This window comes from Molothrus ater, chromosome 5, assembly GCF_012460135.2.
Source record: "Molothrus ater isolate BHLD 08-10-18 breed brown headed cowbird chromosome 5, BPBGC_Mater_1.1, whole genome shotgun sequence".
Classification (NCBI taxonomy): Eukaryota; Metazoa; Chordata; class Aves; order Passeriformes; family Icteridae; genus Molothrus; species Molothrus ater.
The window spans coordinates 52879839-52892843 of NC_050482.2; the positions used below are offsets into that span (position 1 = coordinate 52879839).

Genomic DNA, 13005 nt, shown 5'->3' on the forward strand with positions numbered 1-13005 from the left:
TGTTCTGAGGGTTCACTACCAAGCAGCAAATGAAAAACTGCAGTTAAATTTTTCTCTGCATTCTACAGTGGAAGAAACACAGCAATTATTCCATACCTTGTCTGTATGCAGTGTCAGGCTGGCTGCTGGCTTACCCACAGCCATGTTCCACAAAATCACTGTGTTGTCAGCAGAGGCACTTGCTAAAACATTCCTGATAACGGATCAAAAATTAGTTTTAAAATTCTTTCTACAGATACAAAGAAATAATGGTCAAAAATCCAAAATACACACAGTGCCCAATTCTGAGAACAAGTACACTGTGGTCTATAGATGATTCCTCTCAAGCTTGAGGCATAACTCCCTAAAGGCAATTCTAAGTTTTAAGTAAAGATTATAAATAGGCTATATTACATTACATTATAGAAGACTTATAACAACGACAGCTCTGCTTCTATTTCTCCTAACATTACTTACAATACCATTTACTCAAAGATTTATCAAACAAAACAGAGCAATAAAGGCTTTGAAGCACATTACTTCCTTTGACATTAAATAGTATTTTTAAACACTACCTATGCTACTTTGTTCTGTTTGCATATTCATGCAGGCCAAGAACCTGACAAACCTGTTTGTGAACTATTTTGCTCTTCAATATCTGTTTATATTCCTACTGAAGACACAACACTATATCCTTTGTAGACTGCTGAATATAACCACTAAAATTTCAGTTAGTTTACAGACCCCATACTTCAACTTGAATTTGACCAATTGTGTTAACAGCAATAAAAACAGCTTAAAAGTTTTATCAGAAAAAACAAATCAAAACATCCCTAAATGCCTGTCAAGCACACACTACATTTCCTGTAACTGCTTCATTGCTTTTAAAATCAGATTTATAACCTCAATATGTTGTTTCTGATTGAAACTGTTCCTCCTCCCCTTTTTATATTAACCAAGTGTTTCTGACTGAAAGAGTTGACATTCTCCTGGAAATGCTGTTTTCCCAAGCAATGTTACAAAGGAAAGTTAAGAAAATGCATAGTGAAGGCTGTAAGAACATTTTACAGTAACACCACTATGACCTACAGGCAGAAAGTTATTTGTAGAGAGTTGTCACAACATGCCTTGCTTAAAACAAAGAAACGACAATAAAACATTTTATATACAAGCTGCTCCAAGGAGTTCCTTGTTATCTCCATAAGCTGCCCACTTCAGGGCTGGTTTTATTTCCTGAAAGACCTCAGTATCAATTAATTTGTAACTCAGCACATTACAGAATTATGCATTTCAAACTTAACTACTGAAGCCATAATTTTTTTTCATCCTTGTCTGTATTATCACCAGACTATTCCTAGGTACACGAAAGCTCCTCTTTTGTAAGAGTGATGGACTGATCACTGTCACACTGTACATATGTGTCTAATTTAAGAACACTGTACATTAAGAGTGCAATTTATATACATTTACTGAGGTCTGTGTGGGTGTTTTCTTCATCAGTATCTAGATAACGCAGTACAAGGGAAGGCTCACACCTGCTCATCAGAATATTCAGAGTTGTCTGTGAACATATTCAAAGGCAGAGGCATTTATGACAGAAGAAAAAAAAAATCAGCCTGTGTCTAACTGAAGCAGTTTCAAGACCCCTCCTGAGGATCCTCTGACAGATGAACTGTCAACAACAACCTAAGTGATAAAAACCAGCAGCATCTTTATTTCAGTCAGCCCATTGTCCTTGACCTCTGCCCCAGGATGGGGCAGCTTTGTGTTGCTTCTACAGCAGCACTTCATTTCTAGTTAATTCAGGCAACAGGGAATTTTCCCTGCCTAGAGGCCAGAGGCATTTCTGTAACTGAGCTATTAGGGCTTTTACACTCTCCTGTTCACAGTTCTGGGGCAAAAGCCAGAAGGGGAAAAAAAAAAAAAAACAGAACAGAATAGCAAGGACTTTCTTCTATAAATCCGCTTGTCTCTGTTGAAATGGTGGTTTAGGCCACTGGCAGAACAGCATAGCTCAGGGCAGCCCTTCTGCTTCTCCAGTCTGAACAAGTGAAATGTAGACAATTTATCAAATGGCTCACACCCACCTTTGCCCTGCCCTCATCTGGACAACGTGCAAATCAAAAATGACCTGCAGTAATATACAAGGATTAAAAAAAAAATTAAAAATCAAGAACTCCTGTTAAAAAAAATAAATTAAAAAAGCAGTGCATTTTTAAGAACGCATTAATTTCAGCAGTGCTTTCAAGTTTTTGGATTTTGTGTGAAAACTGTATGCCTAATTGAGACTGCAATGTTTTAACACCCATTGTTATTCAAGTATTCTTTTACCTGCTTTGTTTATTCCATGAAAGATCAAGCACAGCATCAGTATGTCCTTCAGTCCCTTCTGAAGATAAACTCTGTGTACACACACAACATAAACAGACTTTTGAAAATTACAGCTTCAGTGCAAATCAAGCATTACTCCACATTAGTATGAATTCCCTAAAGCCTTCACAAACAGCTTCATATTAAATTACTCTCACTTGCTGCAACACAGTTTTTGAGAGAACCATCTCTGCACCACCTGCACCCTGCCTCCTACCCCAGATCAGCAGATTGCTCCAGCTGCTGGGTTTTCAGAACTGGTTATTCCCTCCAGGCTAGTAAAAGAAATCTCATTATTTCCAGCTAATGTGCAACTTCTTCAGCTTCTTTCTAAACTCTCCAGGCAGTTCCCTCTCTCTCCTCCCAATTAACTGAGCTTGGGTCCTTGCAACTGCCAGTTCCTCCAACTGCCAATTTTAAATAGTTAAAAGTTTACTGGGACACCACCCCACCCCTGTTCTGCTCTTAATTCCAGGCTTTAGTTATTTAGAGAACAATCAGCATTTTAAATATTGTAGGGAGGAAAAAAGAAGGCATTATCCCTGCAATAAATTTCCTCCATCCAACCAGGTAAACCTTGTTGCAACACTTACTTTCTTTCCTTTCTTTTTCTTCTTTTTCTCTTTCTTGCCTCCAAGAGAAAAGACTGGTTCCAAGGATTCTACTATATCAAGGTCCCAAATGTCAATGACTGGGGTCATGTTACTCACTGCAACATAATTCCCTACAAACAAAAAACCAAATGCAACCACGTTTATTTAGTTATGAAACAGTATATTAGGCAATCCAGCTGTTCCTTATTTCTTTGGTTAAGTAAAACTTATGTGCCACAATCTTCTATTTGAATATATTTATGTTTAAAACTGGCAAGGAGCTATTTAAAAATATCAGCTGACAGCAGATGTTGCCAGAAAAAAAATTACTTGCTCTCCTTTCCCCTTCAGTACAAGTAACTGTTCAAACAAGCTGTATAAAGTTGCATGTTTTGTTTGTTTTTGAAAGGAAAAAAACAAACAAAACTAAACCACATCTCCTGGACTATGGAAGAAAAAAATCCGAGAAACACAGGAAAAATGTTACTAAATATATAAATATATAAAATATATGTAAATTTTGCTGTGGTTTACATTTAATTAACTGCACTGGACATAAAGAAATTTAACAAAAGCAACCTTTTGTTTGCAAACAGAAAATAAAGCAGATTTTAGAGATTGCTCTGGTCTGTTCACAATAACTTAATTGTTCACAATAAAATCAGTATTTTTAAAAAGCATTTGTTACAGCAGCATTACTGAGATGACTGTATCACCAAGCAAAAATACCTGATATTCACATCTTAGTTATCTCAAGTCAATATTATCTTGACATTAACATTGATTTTATTTCTTTGTACTGCAGGAACAATTTATTTAGTGACAACATTACACTTATACACTTTTCAAGCAAAAATTCTTTAACTAGACACTGACAGTATCCTTTGTAATTTACCTGTTGATTCATCTGGATTAGGATCAAAATTCAACCACTCCAGACTCAGAGGGTAAGCAGGCAAGATAATGTCATGATGGACATAAAATGAGTCCTCTTCATGATTATAAACTGAAAAATAATTAAAGTTATGCAAGATATCAGTGAAGAGGGAAAGCAAAAAACTATGAGCAGGTCACTTCTATAAAAGGCAGTTGTGGAAAAAACAAAATTCCCAAGGAGATTTAGAAGGAAAATTCAGAGTCTTCAGAGTTTTACTGTAGAAGCCAGACCCTCTACAAATGTTGTACCTCACAGAATTACACAAAATAAACATTCTTCTGTGTACTTTAGGTAAAGGTGTGACAAGTTCAGTCAAGGTTCAATACTTTTACTTTGTTTGTAAGATCTCTTCGTAATATGTGCGCCATATACAGCACTTTCTGCATCAGGATACATTCATTTTACAGGATTAGCAATCAAAAAAAAATATTCCAGATGAAGTTGAAAGGGAAATTAAGGTAAAAAGACAAACCAGAGGAAGGTGAAGAATTCAGAAGTTACCTTTAGCTGATGGTAACTGAGATACAGGAAAAGTTTCAGGTAAAGCAGCCAGTTACTAAATACAAATTCACTGTAGCCAGCTATTTTTCTCCATATAATAAAATAACTTACCAATTGGACAGCAGAGAAAACCCATAAATTATTTTAATAGCATCCTATCACACACACAGAATCACAGTGCATCTGACAGATGTTCAGATACTAACCAAAGTCTTCAGCTAACCAAGTTATCTTAGTAGTCAACTAAGACAAGGTTACCCAATTTTAGAAACTGCAGAAGCCTTTGCTATTGTTCTGTAACTTTATATTGGGTATAAACTTACAGTTAATAAAATTTATAAACACCTCCAGACATAGAAAATGCCACATGCTGCTATCTGAAGAGATGCTTTCACACATTTTGGTCTTGTTGGTTGCTTAAAATGAAATAATTTGCCTACAGAAACACAGACCACAGCACAAGTGGCCAGAAACATTCCCAGAAAGAACCACAGTAAGCAAAGATGATAATGTCAGCACGTTGAGTAGTATTTACTGGCTGCAACAAAAAAATTTTTACACAGCAAAAGTAAACTTATTTCTAGAACAAGCAGTATTCAGGCCCTATTACGGATTATCTCTCCTAGACCACGATGATAAAAGTGCTGGTTCTTCTAATCCCAGCAGTGGAAAGCCCACTTAAAGAAGCAAGGAGAAAGCTAAAAAAAACAAAAAAAAAAAAAAAAAAAACCAAAAAACAAAACAAACCACTAGAGGATGCTTGCAGGATATGGAAAGTAAGACTGGAATGCAGAGCATATGTTCAGAGAATAAAAATGCCATAGTATTTCCTAAAAGTTTTAAGAAATGAAATAAGGAAAGGAATTGCTATACAGCCTGAAAGAAGCAAGCTATTATTTAAATAACAATAACTACACAGGAAATACTCTGGTCCTGAAAAGTAGCTAAAGCACCATGACATGGAAAAGGACAAAACACAAGTGAGAAGCAGAGAAAAATCCTTCTCAAAACCAACCCTTCCTTTCAACACAGCCACATGACACATGCTAGGCAAGACATTTCCTATGTTCACTGTAAAAAACAAACCCTATTTTACTCACCATGGACCTCCAAACTACAGCAGTCTTTATCAACTCTGCCACAAAGGACAAGATTGTCACTGGGTTTAATCAAAAAGTCCTCCTGCTCATATTGCTCCTAAACAGCAAAAAGAGAAGACGAGGGGTGTTGAGCAAAGCACACAAAAGCATGAAACTACACATGTTCAAAAGCTGGAATCAGTAATTTTGAACCCCAGCTGAAAATACTCAAAATCACTCCAATGCCCACCCATCTAAAACCATGTTATGGTGCTGAACAGAGAAAAGCAAGAACCAGACCTAATTCTTGGGAGAGTGAATACTCATTAAATTAGATTGAAGGACTTTTATGTAAACATAGGTGGGTTTGTAGAAGTGTTTAATTATCAAATATAATTAAACAATCTATATTATCAATATACATATATTTCAAGGCTATCCTGATGAAGCTGATTGCTGAAAAGAAAATCACCAGGAGTCCACAAACAAAGGTGATTTCCCTTGTGCTCCTGTGCCTTGACCACTTATATAACAGCATTTTACCCAGTAACAATGCTGCAGCTCCTCCTCACATCCACTAAATACTTCCACTGTCTACTTCCTGGAAAATATTTCCCAAGAAGTACTGCCAACAGCACTACCAGGCATTCAGCTGTACCAGAACAGATGTAACCTCTTATCTGATTTTCATTGTTACTGAGGAATGGAAGGAACTTGGGAATTTTTGTTGTGAAAAATTAAGAACTGTACAGAAGTCAATAACCTTACACAGAGTACCATCCTTCCCATCTTCAACACGTACAAGAATTTGTGGACTTCTCATTGCAAGCTTTTTTTTTAATTCACTTCAAGTATACTTCAATATTTGAATTCTATCAAGTCCTGCAATTCTCTGAATTCACTTAAGGTTACACAATATATAGTCTTCAATAGTTCCAGTAGTAAATATCAAATGACAACAGAAAATGCACATTGAAGAACTTTCAGAATTTGGGCAAGGAACTTGAGCATAGGAAGAAGAGCTTGCTTTTCTTTTGAGAAAAAAGGCGTTCATTTTCTCTATGTCCACAAACCCAGCTTCTGCAAAGATCTTCCCCATCTGACAGTGGAAACTAATACAGGCAGAAGCAGCCAATGACACAGTACTATTTAGATATATATATACACACACACATATACACAGAACATTGATATATCAGACACCTTGCCTGAGTCCAGGGTTCACCTCAGCCTGATTTCTTACACAAACTGGTGGAAGGTGCAAGAGTCTTGTAATCTGAGAAATTTTCTAATTTTGGCCACTAGCTGCCTGAGACTTGTTATTTCTTCAAGTGTTTTCTGTGACCTAGGCAGGTGAAAAACCACTCCATGTAGAAGTGCATGGTTTAAGTAAGAAGCCAGTTCACCTTAACCTCCTACTTAAATGCAAAAGGCACAGAAAGAAGGGACTGCACAAAGCAACCTTAAAATAGAAGAGCACCATCACACCAAAACTCTGGCACACCTTTGAAAAAGGACTGCAAGCAGTTACACGCCCCAAGGCAGAGTGGAAAATTTAGGTGATTTTAAAGTTTGTGCAGTTTAAATTAACATTTTTAAAGTACTCACAGTGGTTTTTAGAGTGATGTAAGGATCATTTTCATTGCTCCCATATACTGCCAGAGTAGCCAAAGAGTCTTCAAGTTTTAAATCACCTAGATGGGAATTTAAGAACACTTTTTATACATGTCTGTAACAGGCAAAGCTAGAAACTCCTACACCAATACCTGTATTACCTATACAGCAAAATATCAGGAGTAGGCTACATGAACTTCCAAGTTCCAAACATAAGTATCTTGGTAAGATCAACTGCTTAGTGCTTTCAGGGACTTCTGCTGCTCTGCTCCAGCACTACAGCAGCCAGAGTGACCTTTCCAAGATGCATTTGGTCTTAGTGTCATCAAGGGGAACACTGAACTGTTTCCCTCAATAAATGACTTCCCAAGATGGGACAAGCAAATCACTTAAACTGTGAATTTCTGAAACTTAACACAGTGTAGCCTTAGGATATTAAACCCTTCAGAACAACAAGAAGTGGAAAGGTTCTTCACTTACACTGCACATCTGACACACAAATTTTTCTTACCTGTGTATTCCTCTGCATCATAATTGTCCAAATCATATTCATCCAGTTCATGATCAGACAACTCGTCATTGTTTTGGGAAGACTTAGTGCTGCTGCCAGGCACGGGTGCATTCGTGTCACCTGCTGTCTGGCCCTCATCACTGCCACCAGCACCTTCCCTGTGGAAAGATCACAGCCCTGAGAAATTGTGGCAGACACACAGAACACTTCCAGGGGGCTGCTGCTGAGATTTTAGCACACAGTCCCAGCTGCTCAATTGGCTTTCAAGTCTTTATGCCAATAATTTTGAAATCCATCCATTCCTTCTAGAGCCCTTCCTAAAGTACAAGGCATCTGTAACTCTCAGGCTTTCAGAGGAAGTTTTTCCTTGAAAGTTTTCATGACAAAAATGGCATATATTTTCCTCAACAAGGTAAACTGTGTATGCAAGTCCCTTTCTCTTACATGTTTTTTGTGGATACAGTGCTCTCAACCTCACTTCTGTGCATTCACATGTGTCCATGTCATTCCTTCCTTTCTTTCCCCCACTCAGAGGCATGGTCATGTGTGAGAATTCCCACATTTCTTCAAGCTTTTTAAGACCTAATTTCCTCATACTTCCCATACTTAAGTGAAGTAAAAATAACATAGAATTTATTAGGTAAGGTCACATTGTGGATTCTTCTTATGGGGTAAACCATGCAACATCTAGAAAAATCAGAAACTTTGTGGCATCAATTCTACATGCAAGGAATCCAGGAGAAGGAAATGCACATTAAAGAGAAATGAGAAGTGGCTGAGAAGATAACAAACACCCAAGATGTCCCAATGGAGCATGTTCCAAAGAAACTCATCCCTGCTCAACACACTGTATTTCTGTCCTGCACACAAAATTCCCAAACAACAATGAGCCAAAGCAGTTCTCAGATACAGGTTCTAAATTAAATATCAGAAACCTAATTTTCCTAATTTGTACAGTAAAATAAACACTTCACATTAGCAGCATAGCTAGAGACAAATAACAAGGCAATTAAATAAAATAACTAAATCCAAGTTTGATTTGTGATCAGGGAAAAAAGTGAGGTGCTGCAACAAATTCTGCAAAGTACAACAAATTATAAATAGATCAGCTGTTTCAGATGGTCTTCATATTTCCATCCTGAAGTTTTACAGAATGCATAAAAAACAGCACCTCAAATCTTTCCATGCTTTGAAATTGCAAGAGAAAGGAAATCACTCAGAAAACCAAAAGCTTACACATAGAAAGGGGAAACAAGTAACTCCACAAAAAACAGAAACACTAACCAGTTAAGAAATTAACATGATGTGAGAATCATCCAAATGTTTAAGATTATTTTGGAACCATTAAATAACCAAAACCAGAAAAAACAGAATAAAATACATCCTGGGACAATACACTCTGTAGTGTATCAGTAGTGTCACTGATACATCCAACAGAAACAGGTGGACAATATTCATCAAACTATAAAAACTTTTTATGCTACCTGCTGCATCTGTTTAACCACACACACTGAGGCACAACCACACACCCTACACAGCTGAAACACTCAGAAGCCTCAATCTAAGAACAGACGTAACAGATAATGGCCAGAAAATGGAATAAGACCTCAATCCCCCATTCTTTCTAGACATAAGAGAGACATTTCTTTCTTGTCTTCTATTGTGTTTCCTAAATACGTCACTTCTTGTATTAGTTTTGTAAATACATTTTTCTTAAAAGCAGAATGACAAGACTTAAAACAACTACATAACTAAGGGCTCTCAGTGCTGAGGAGAGAGCTGTGATGTCTCCAGTTTCACTGTGCAACATAAACACACTCCTGAGTGATGTTTTGCCTTTTTTACCACCCTGTCACTCTGATCTCCACTGTGCCCTCTCTACCTAGACTGTCCTGTCCCACCCTCGGCATCCTTTTTCCCGGTCAGTTTGAGACTCCCATCTCGGTTTGCCACATGTCCAAAGCAGCCACAGTTACAAAGCCAGCGCTTTAATTCTCACTGCAGGCGGGAATAGGAGCTCCAGCGAGCGCCAGGCCCCGCAATACCCATCACTGCCAGTGACAGCTGAGGAACCACACGTCCACGACGGCAGCACCTGATGTTCCTCCCGACCTACTGCACCTGATGTTCCCCCGCTGGCCCTGCCGGCCGCCAGGCTGCCCTGGCACGGTGTCTCCAGGAGCAATCCGCGCTGCCTGCTGCCGGTCCCCGCTCCTCGCTGCAGCCCCCGAGCTGCGTTTCCGCCGTGCCTGGGCCGCCCCCTCCCTTCCCCGGCTCTCTGAGCGGCCGAGAAGAGGCCGAGAGTGGCGGCGAGTCCCTCCCGCTGCCCCGGCTCACCCCAGCCTATCCTGCGCCTCCTCGATAAGACCCTTCAGCTCCTCCTCGCTCAGCTGCACCTGCGGGGCGGACACAGAGGGGTGAGGGCGAAGGCGGGGGCGGGCGGGTTCCCTCAGCGCGACCCCAGCCCCGGCCCCACCTTGTCGGGCGTCTCCTTGGCCACGCCGCGCCGCACCCAGGCGGCGCAGGGCACGGGGCCGCTCATTGCGGCACCGCCACTGCCACACGTGCGAGCGGCCCGGCGCGCCGCAGTGACGTCACCAGAGCAGCGACCGCCCGCAACGGCGAGGAACGGGGAAGGAGCGGAGATTGCTCCGTGACGTCATCCCCGCTCGCCGGGGTGGTGGCGCGGCTCCGAGAGATGGGCGGGCCCTGAAGGGCGGGGCGGGCCCTGTGGGGGCGGGGCGGGCGCTGCCGCCTCAGGGGGACGCGGGCGAGTGCCCGGTCTGCGGGATTTTTGCGGAATCCCGGGATCAGTTAAATTGGAATAAACCCTCTGAGATCAGCGAGTCCAACCTTCACGTGCTCTGGGTCACGGCCTCCCTCGCTGCCCTGCCACTGAGATATCCCGGTGGTAATCCACCGGAATGAGAAGTTTAGAAAGGCCTTTTTTGATACTGGTCCCTACGTTTTATCCAAGGAAAAGAAACCAGCGCACGGAGTCAGTGACAACAGGGAGGGGCAGGGAGTTGTGAGGGTCCGGCGTCTCCACAGGAGCGGCTGCTTTCTGCTCTCCTACACGAGCTAACTCATTAAATCAGAGGAAACTAATTAAATGCCAGCTGGAACATACAGGAAGGTACTGTCTTACTAACATGCAGAAATCACCGCTGTTCCCATCACTAGAATCTTAATTCAGTGCAAAGTACAGAGATGGGAAGCTGAGGAAGGAGAACAAGTGTTTCTCAACTTAGTAACCAAACTGCAGCTGGGCAGATAAAATAGCCTCGTTATTCCATCCGCAACACCACTGTGGCATTTTCATTATTTTTTTATCCTGATTCTTCTGTGGTTCTGGCATGAGAGAGAAATAAAAATCTACAAAATATTACTGCCTTTTCACTTCCCCCTTCATTTCACCGATAGGCTGTATTTTATCTTAATGTAGACATGAACATACCAAGGCAGAAGTTGGATCCTCCTAGCTTTACCTTGTAGCAACCTGTGACGTGGACATCCTAGTCCTACCTGTAGTCAGTCCTGCATTTTGGCATGCTTGCCTTTTGCTGGGCTGTATTTGCTTTGCTGGCCACTTCTCTTAACAGTGGTCAAGAAATCCTTCTTGTCCTCCTGTGCATTAATCAGCCACAGCTTGACCTTCAGTCTTCCTCCAGATTCCAGGGGAAGTTTTGTGAAAATGGCTGCTATTCTCAAAGGACAGGCAGAGGGGAGTGTTAGGCAGCCAAGAGGAAAAAAGCCAGGTTACTTTCCAGTGGCTGTGGTTCCTGGATATTTGGGGTTTTTTTCAGATGTATACATTTACAGTGTGGAAGTTTGCAGAACAAAGTGGAACCAGACTTGTTACTGAAGCCATACTCGGAGGGGGCACACAAGCTCTACCTTCTGTCCCACCATGTACATAATCACAAGCTAGCAGTGCACTGTAGGGAGGCTCAACAGCAGAAGTACCAAAGAAAAGACAGCTGGAAAAGGAGGAAGGACAGAAAATAGGTAGCAATTGTGCACAATGGATATTATAGCTTAGAGAGCTGCAGTTAGTTGTAATGATTTTTCTTCTAAGACCCAGTCTATAAATGCTGGGTGATTCCAATTCCTCTCTGTGTCATACATTTTCTGGGGATGTGCAACTGGCTTTTTTTCAAAAGAAAAATTATTCTATTAAAGGTATTAGTGTTCCACGGTGCCTTGGCAGTCATGGAAATGTGGCTGAAAGAGTGGTGCCCCAGTCAGGAAGCTCCCAGCACATGGAACCAAAATCTACTGCAGCCCAGAATAGCCACAGCAAGGAATCCCTAGGATGACTTACAGGACATTACACAGCAATAAAAAATGGTGTTCTTGGTATCCAGTGTCCAAAGATGGCTCAGCCACAGAGATGGGAAGATTAGCGCATAAAGCAGATGTTATTTTCTTCATTTGGATGGAATTCTGTCATCATTGGAGGAATTATGGGACGAGCCCAAAGAGCTATCCTAACTGGGAATGAGGCTGTACAGCTGATAGAAGTCCCTGAATCTTTGCTAGGTGGAAAAAATGGCCATGAAGAAAGGTATGTGCAACAGCAGACAAGGACTCAAATGGCTGTCCCAGGAAGGGTGTGAGGACAAAGCTCAGATCCGGTGGAAATAAAAGAATTGTCATCAGACAATTGACACTTTCATGACACAGCCTGTTCTGGACTGGCCTTGGGCCTTTCCTAAAGATGATCTCCTGAAAGGATTCAGCTCCACTCCCCTGGCCCCAGTCAGAGGTCAGACACAGCAGTGCCTGAATCTCTGGGACCCATTTCTTAACCTCTGTTAAGGAGAGCTGAGATTCTTTTTATCCCTATGAATGTCCATAAAGGAAGGCAAGACTTGACAATAGCAATTTTTATTTTCAGTTTAGTCACTGTTTCTAGTGTCAGAAACTTGTGCCTGTCTGAAGTGAAAAGCACTGAAACATTGTACCTGTTCCTGGATCTGTATTTGACCTATCCCTACTGCTTTTCAGTGCTTGATAAAAGCAAATTTCTGTTCTGCAGTGGATATACCAGGTAAAGAAAGGGAACCAGTGGGAAAAAATCAATGACTACTTGAAAGGGAAGGTTCAGCTTCTTTTTTAGGGGACATGTCAAGGTGCCCAGAGAGCACCCAGAGTATCGTTCTTCACTTGAAGTCAGATGGAAGAGAGGAGAGCTGGATGATGAAGTGATGTTGAAGTAGCTGGTTCCAGCAGGAGGCTCTCCAGTAACTACTGGAAAACTTCAAGAGCTCCAGTGTCCAAGGGTCTGTAGAGGTACCTTGATGTACCTTGAGTCATGAAAGTCTCAGAGACACTGTAAACATCTCTAGTATGACAGCTGGAAGGTTCTACAAGGCCAGGAAAAGATTCATTGTGCAAATCACGCAGGCTGCAGGCAAG

General features: G+C 41.0%; 1 protein-coding gene across 2 annotated transcripts in view; it reads right to left on the reverse strand.

Moving 5' to 3' along the window:
* The window catches only part of PWP1 (PWP1 homolog, endonuclein), a 21474-nt gene extending 11305 nt beyond the window's left edge, over positions 1-10169 (reverse strand). For both annotated transcript variants that reach the window (XM_036400282.1, XM_036400281.1), the window contains exons 1-9: positions 10061-10169; positions 9922-9980; positions 7585-7742; positions 7068-7153; positions 5481-5577; positions 3838-3948; positions 2943-3073; positions 2311-2381; positions 97-193 (exon numbers count right to left, since the gene is read on the reverse strand). In XM_036400282.1, the coding sequence (XP_036256175.1) occupies positions 97-193; positions 2311-2381; positions 2943-3073; positions 3838-3948; positions 5481-5577; positions 7068-7153; positions 7585-7742; positions 9922-9980; positions 10061-10126 (876 nt within the window). In that variant the 5' untranslated portion in view covers positions 10127-10169. The remainder of the gene's footprint in view (positions 1-96; positions 194-2310; positions 2382-2942; positions 3074-3837; positions 3949-5480; positions 5578-7067; positions 7154-7584; positions 7743-9921; positions 9981-10060) is intronic.
* Positions 10170-13005: the final 2836 nt, after the last annotated feature.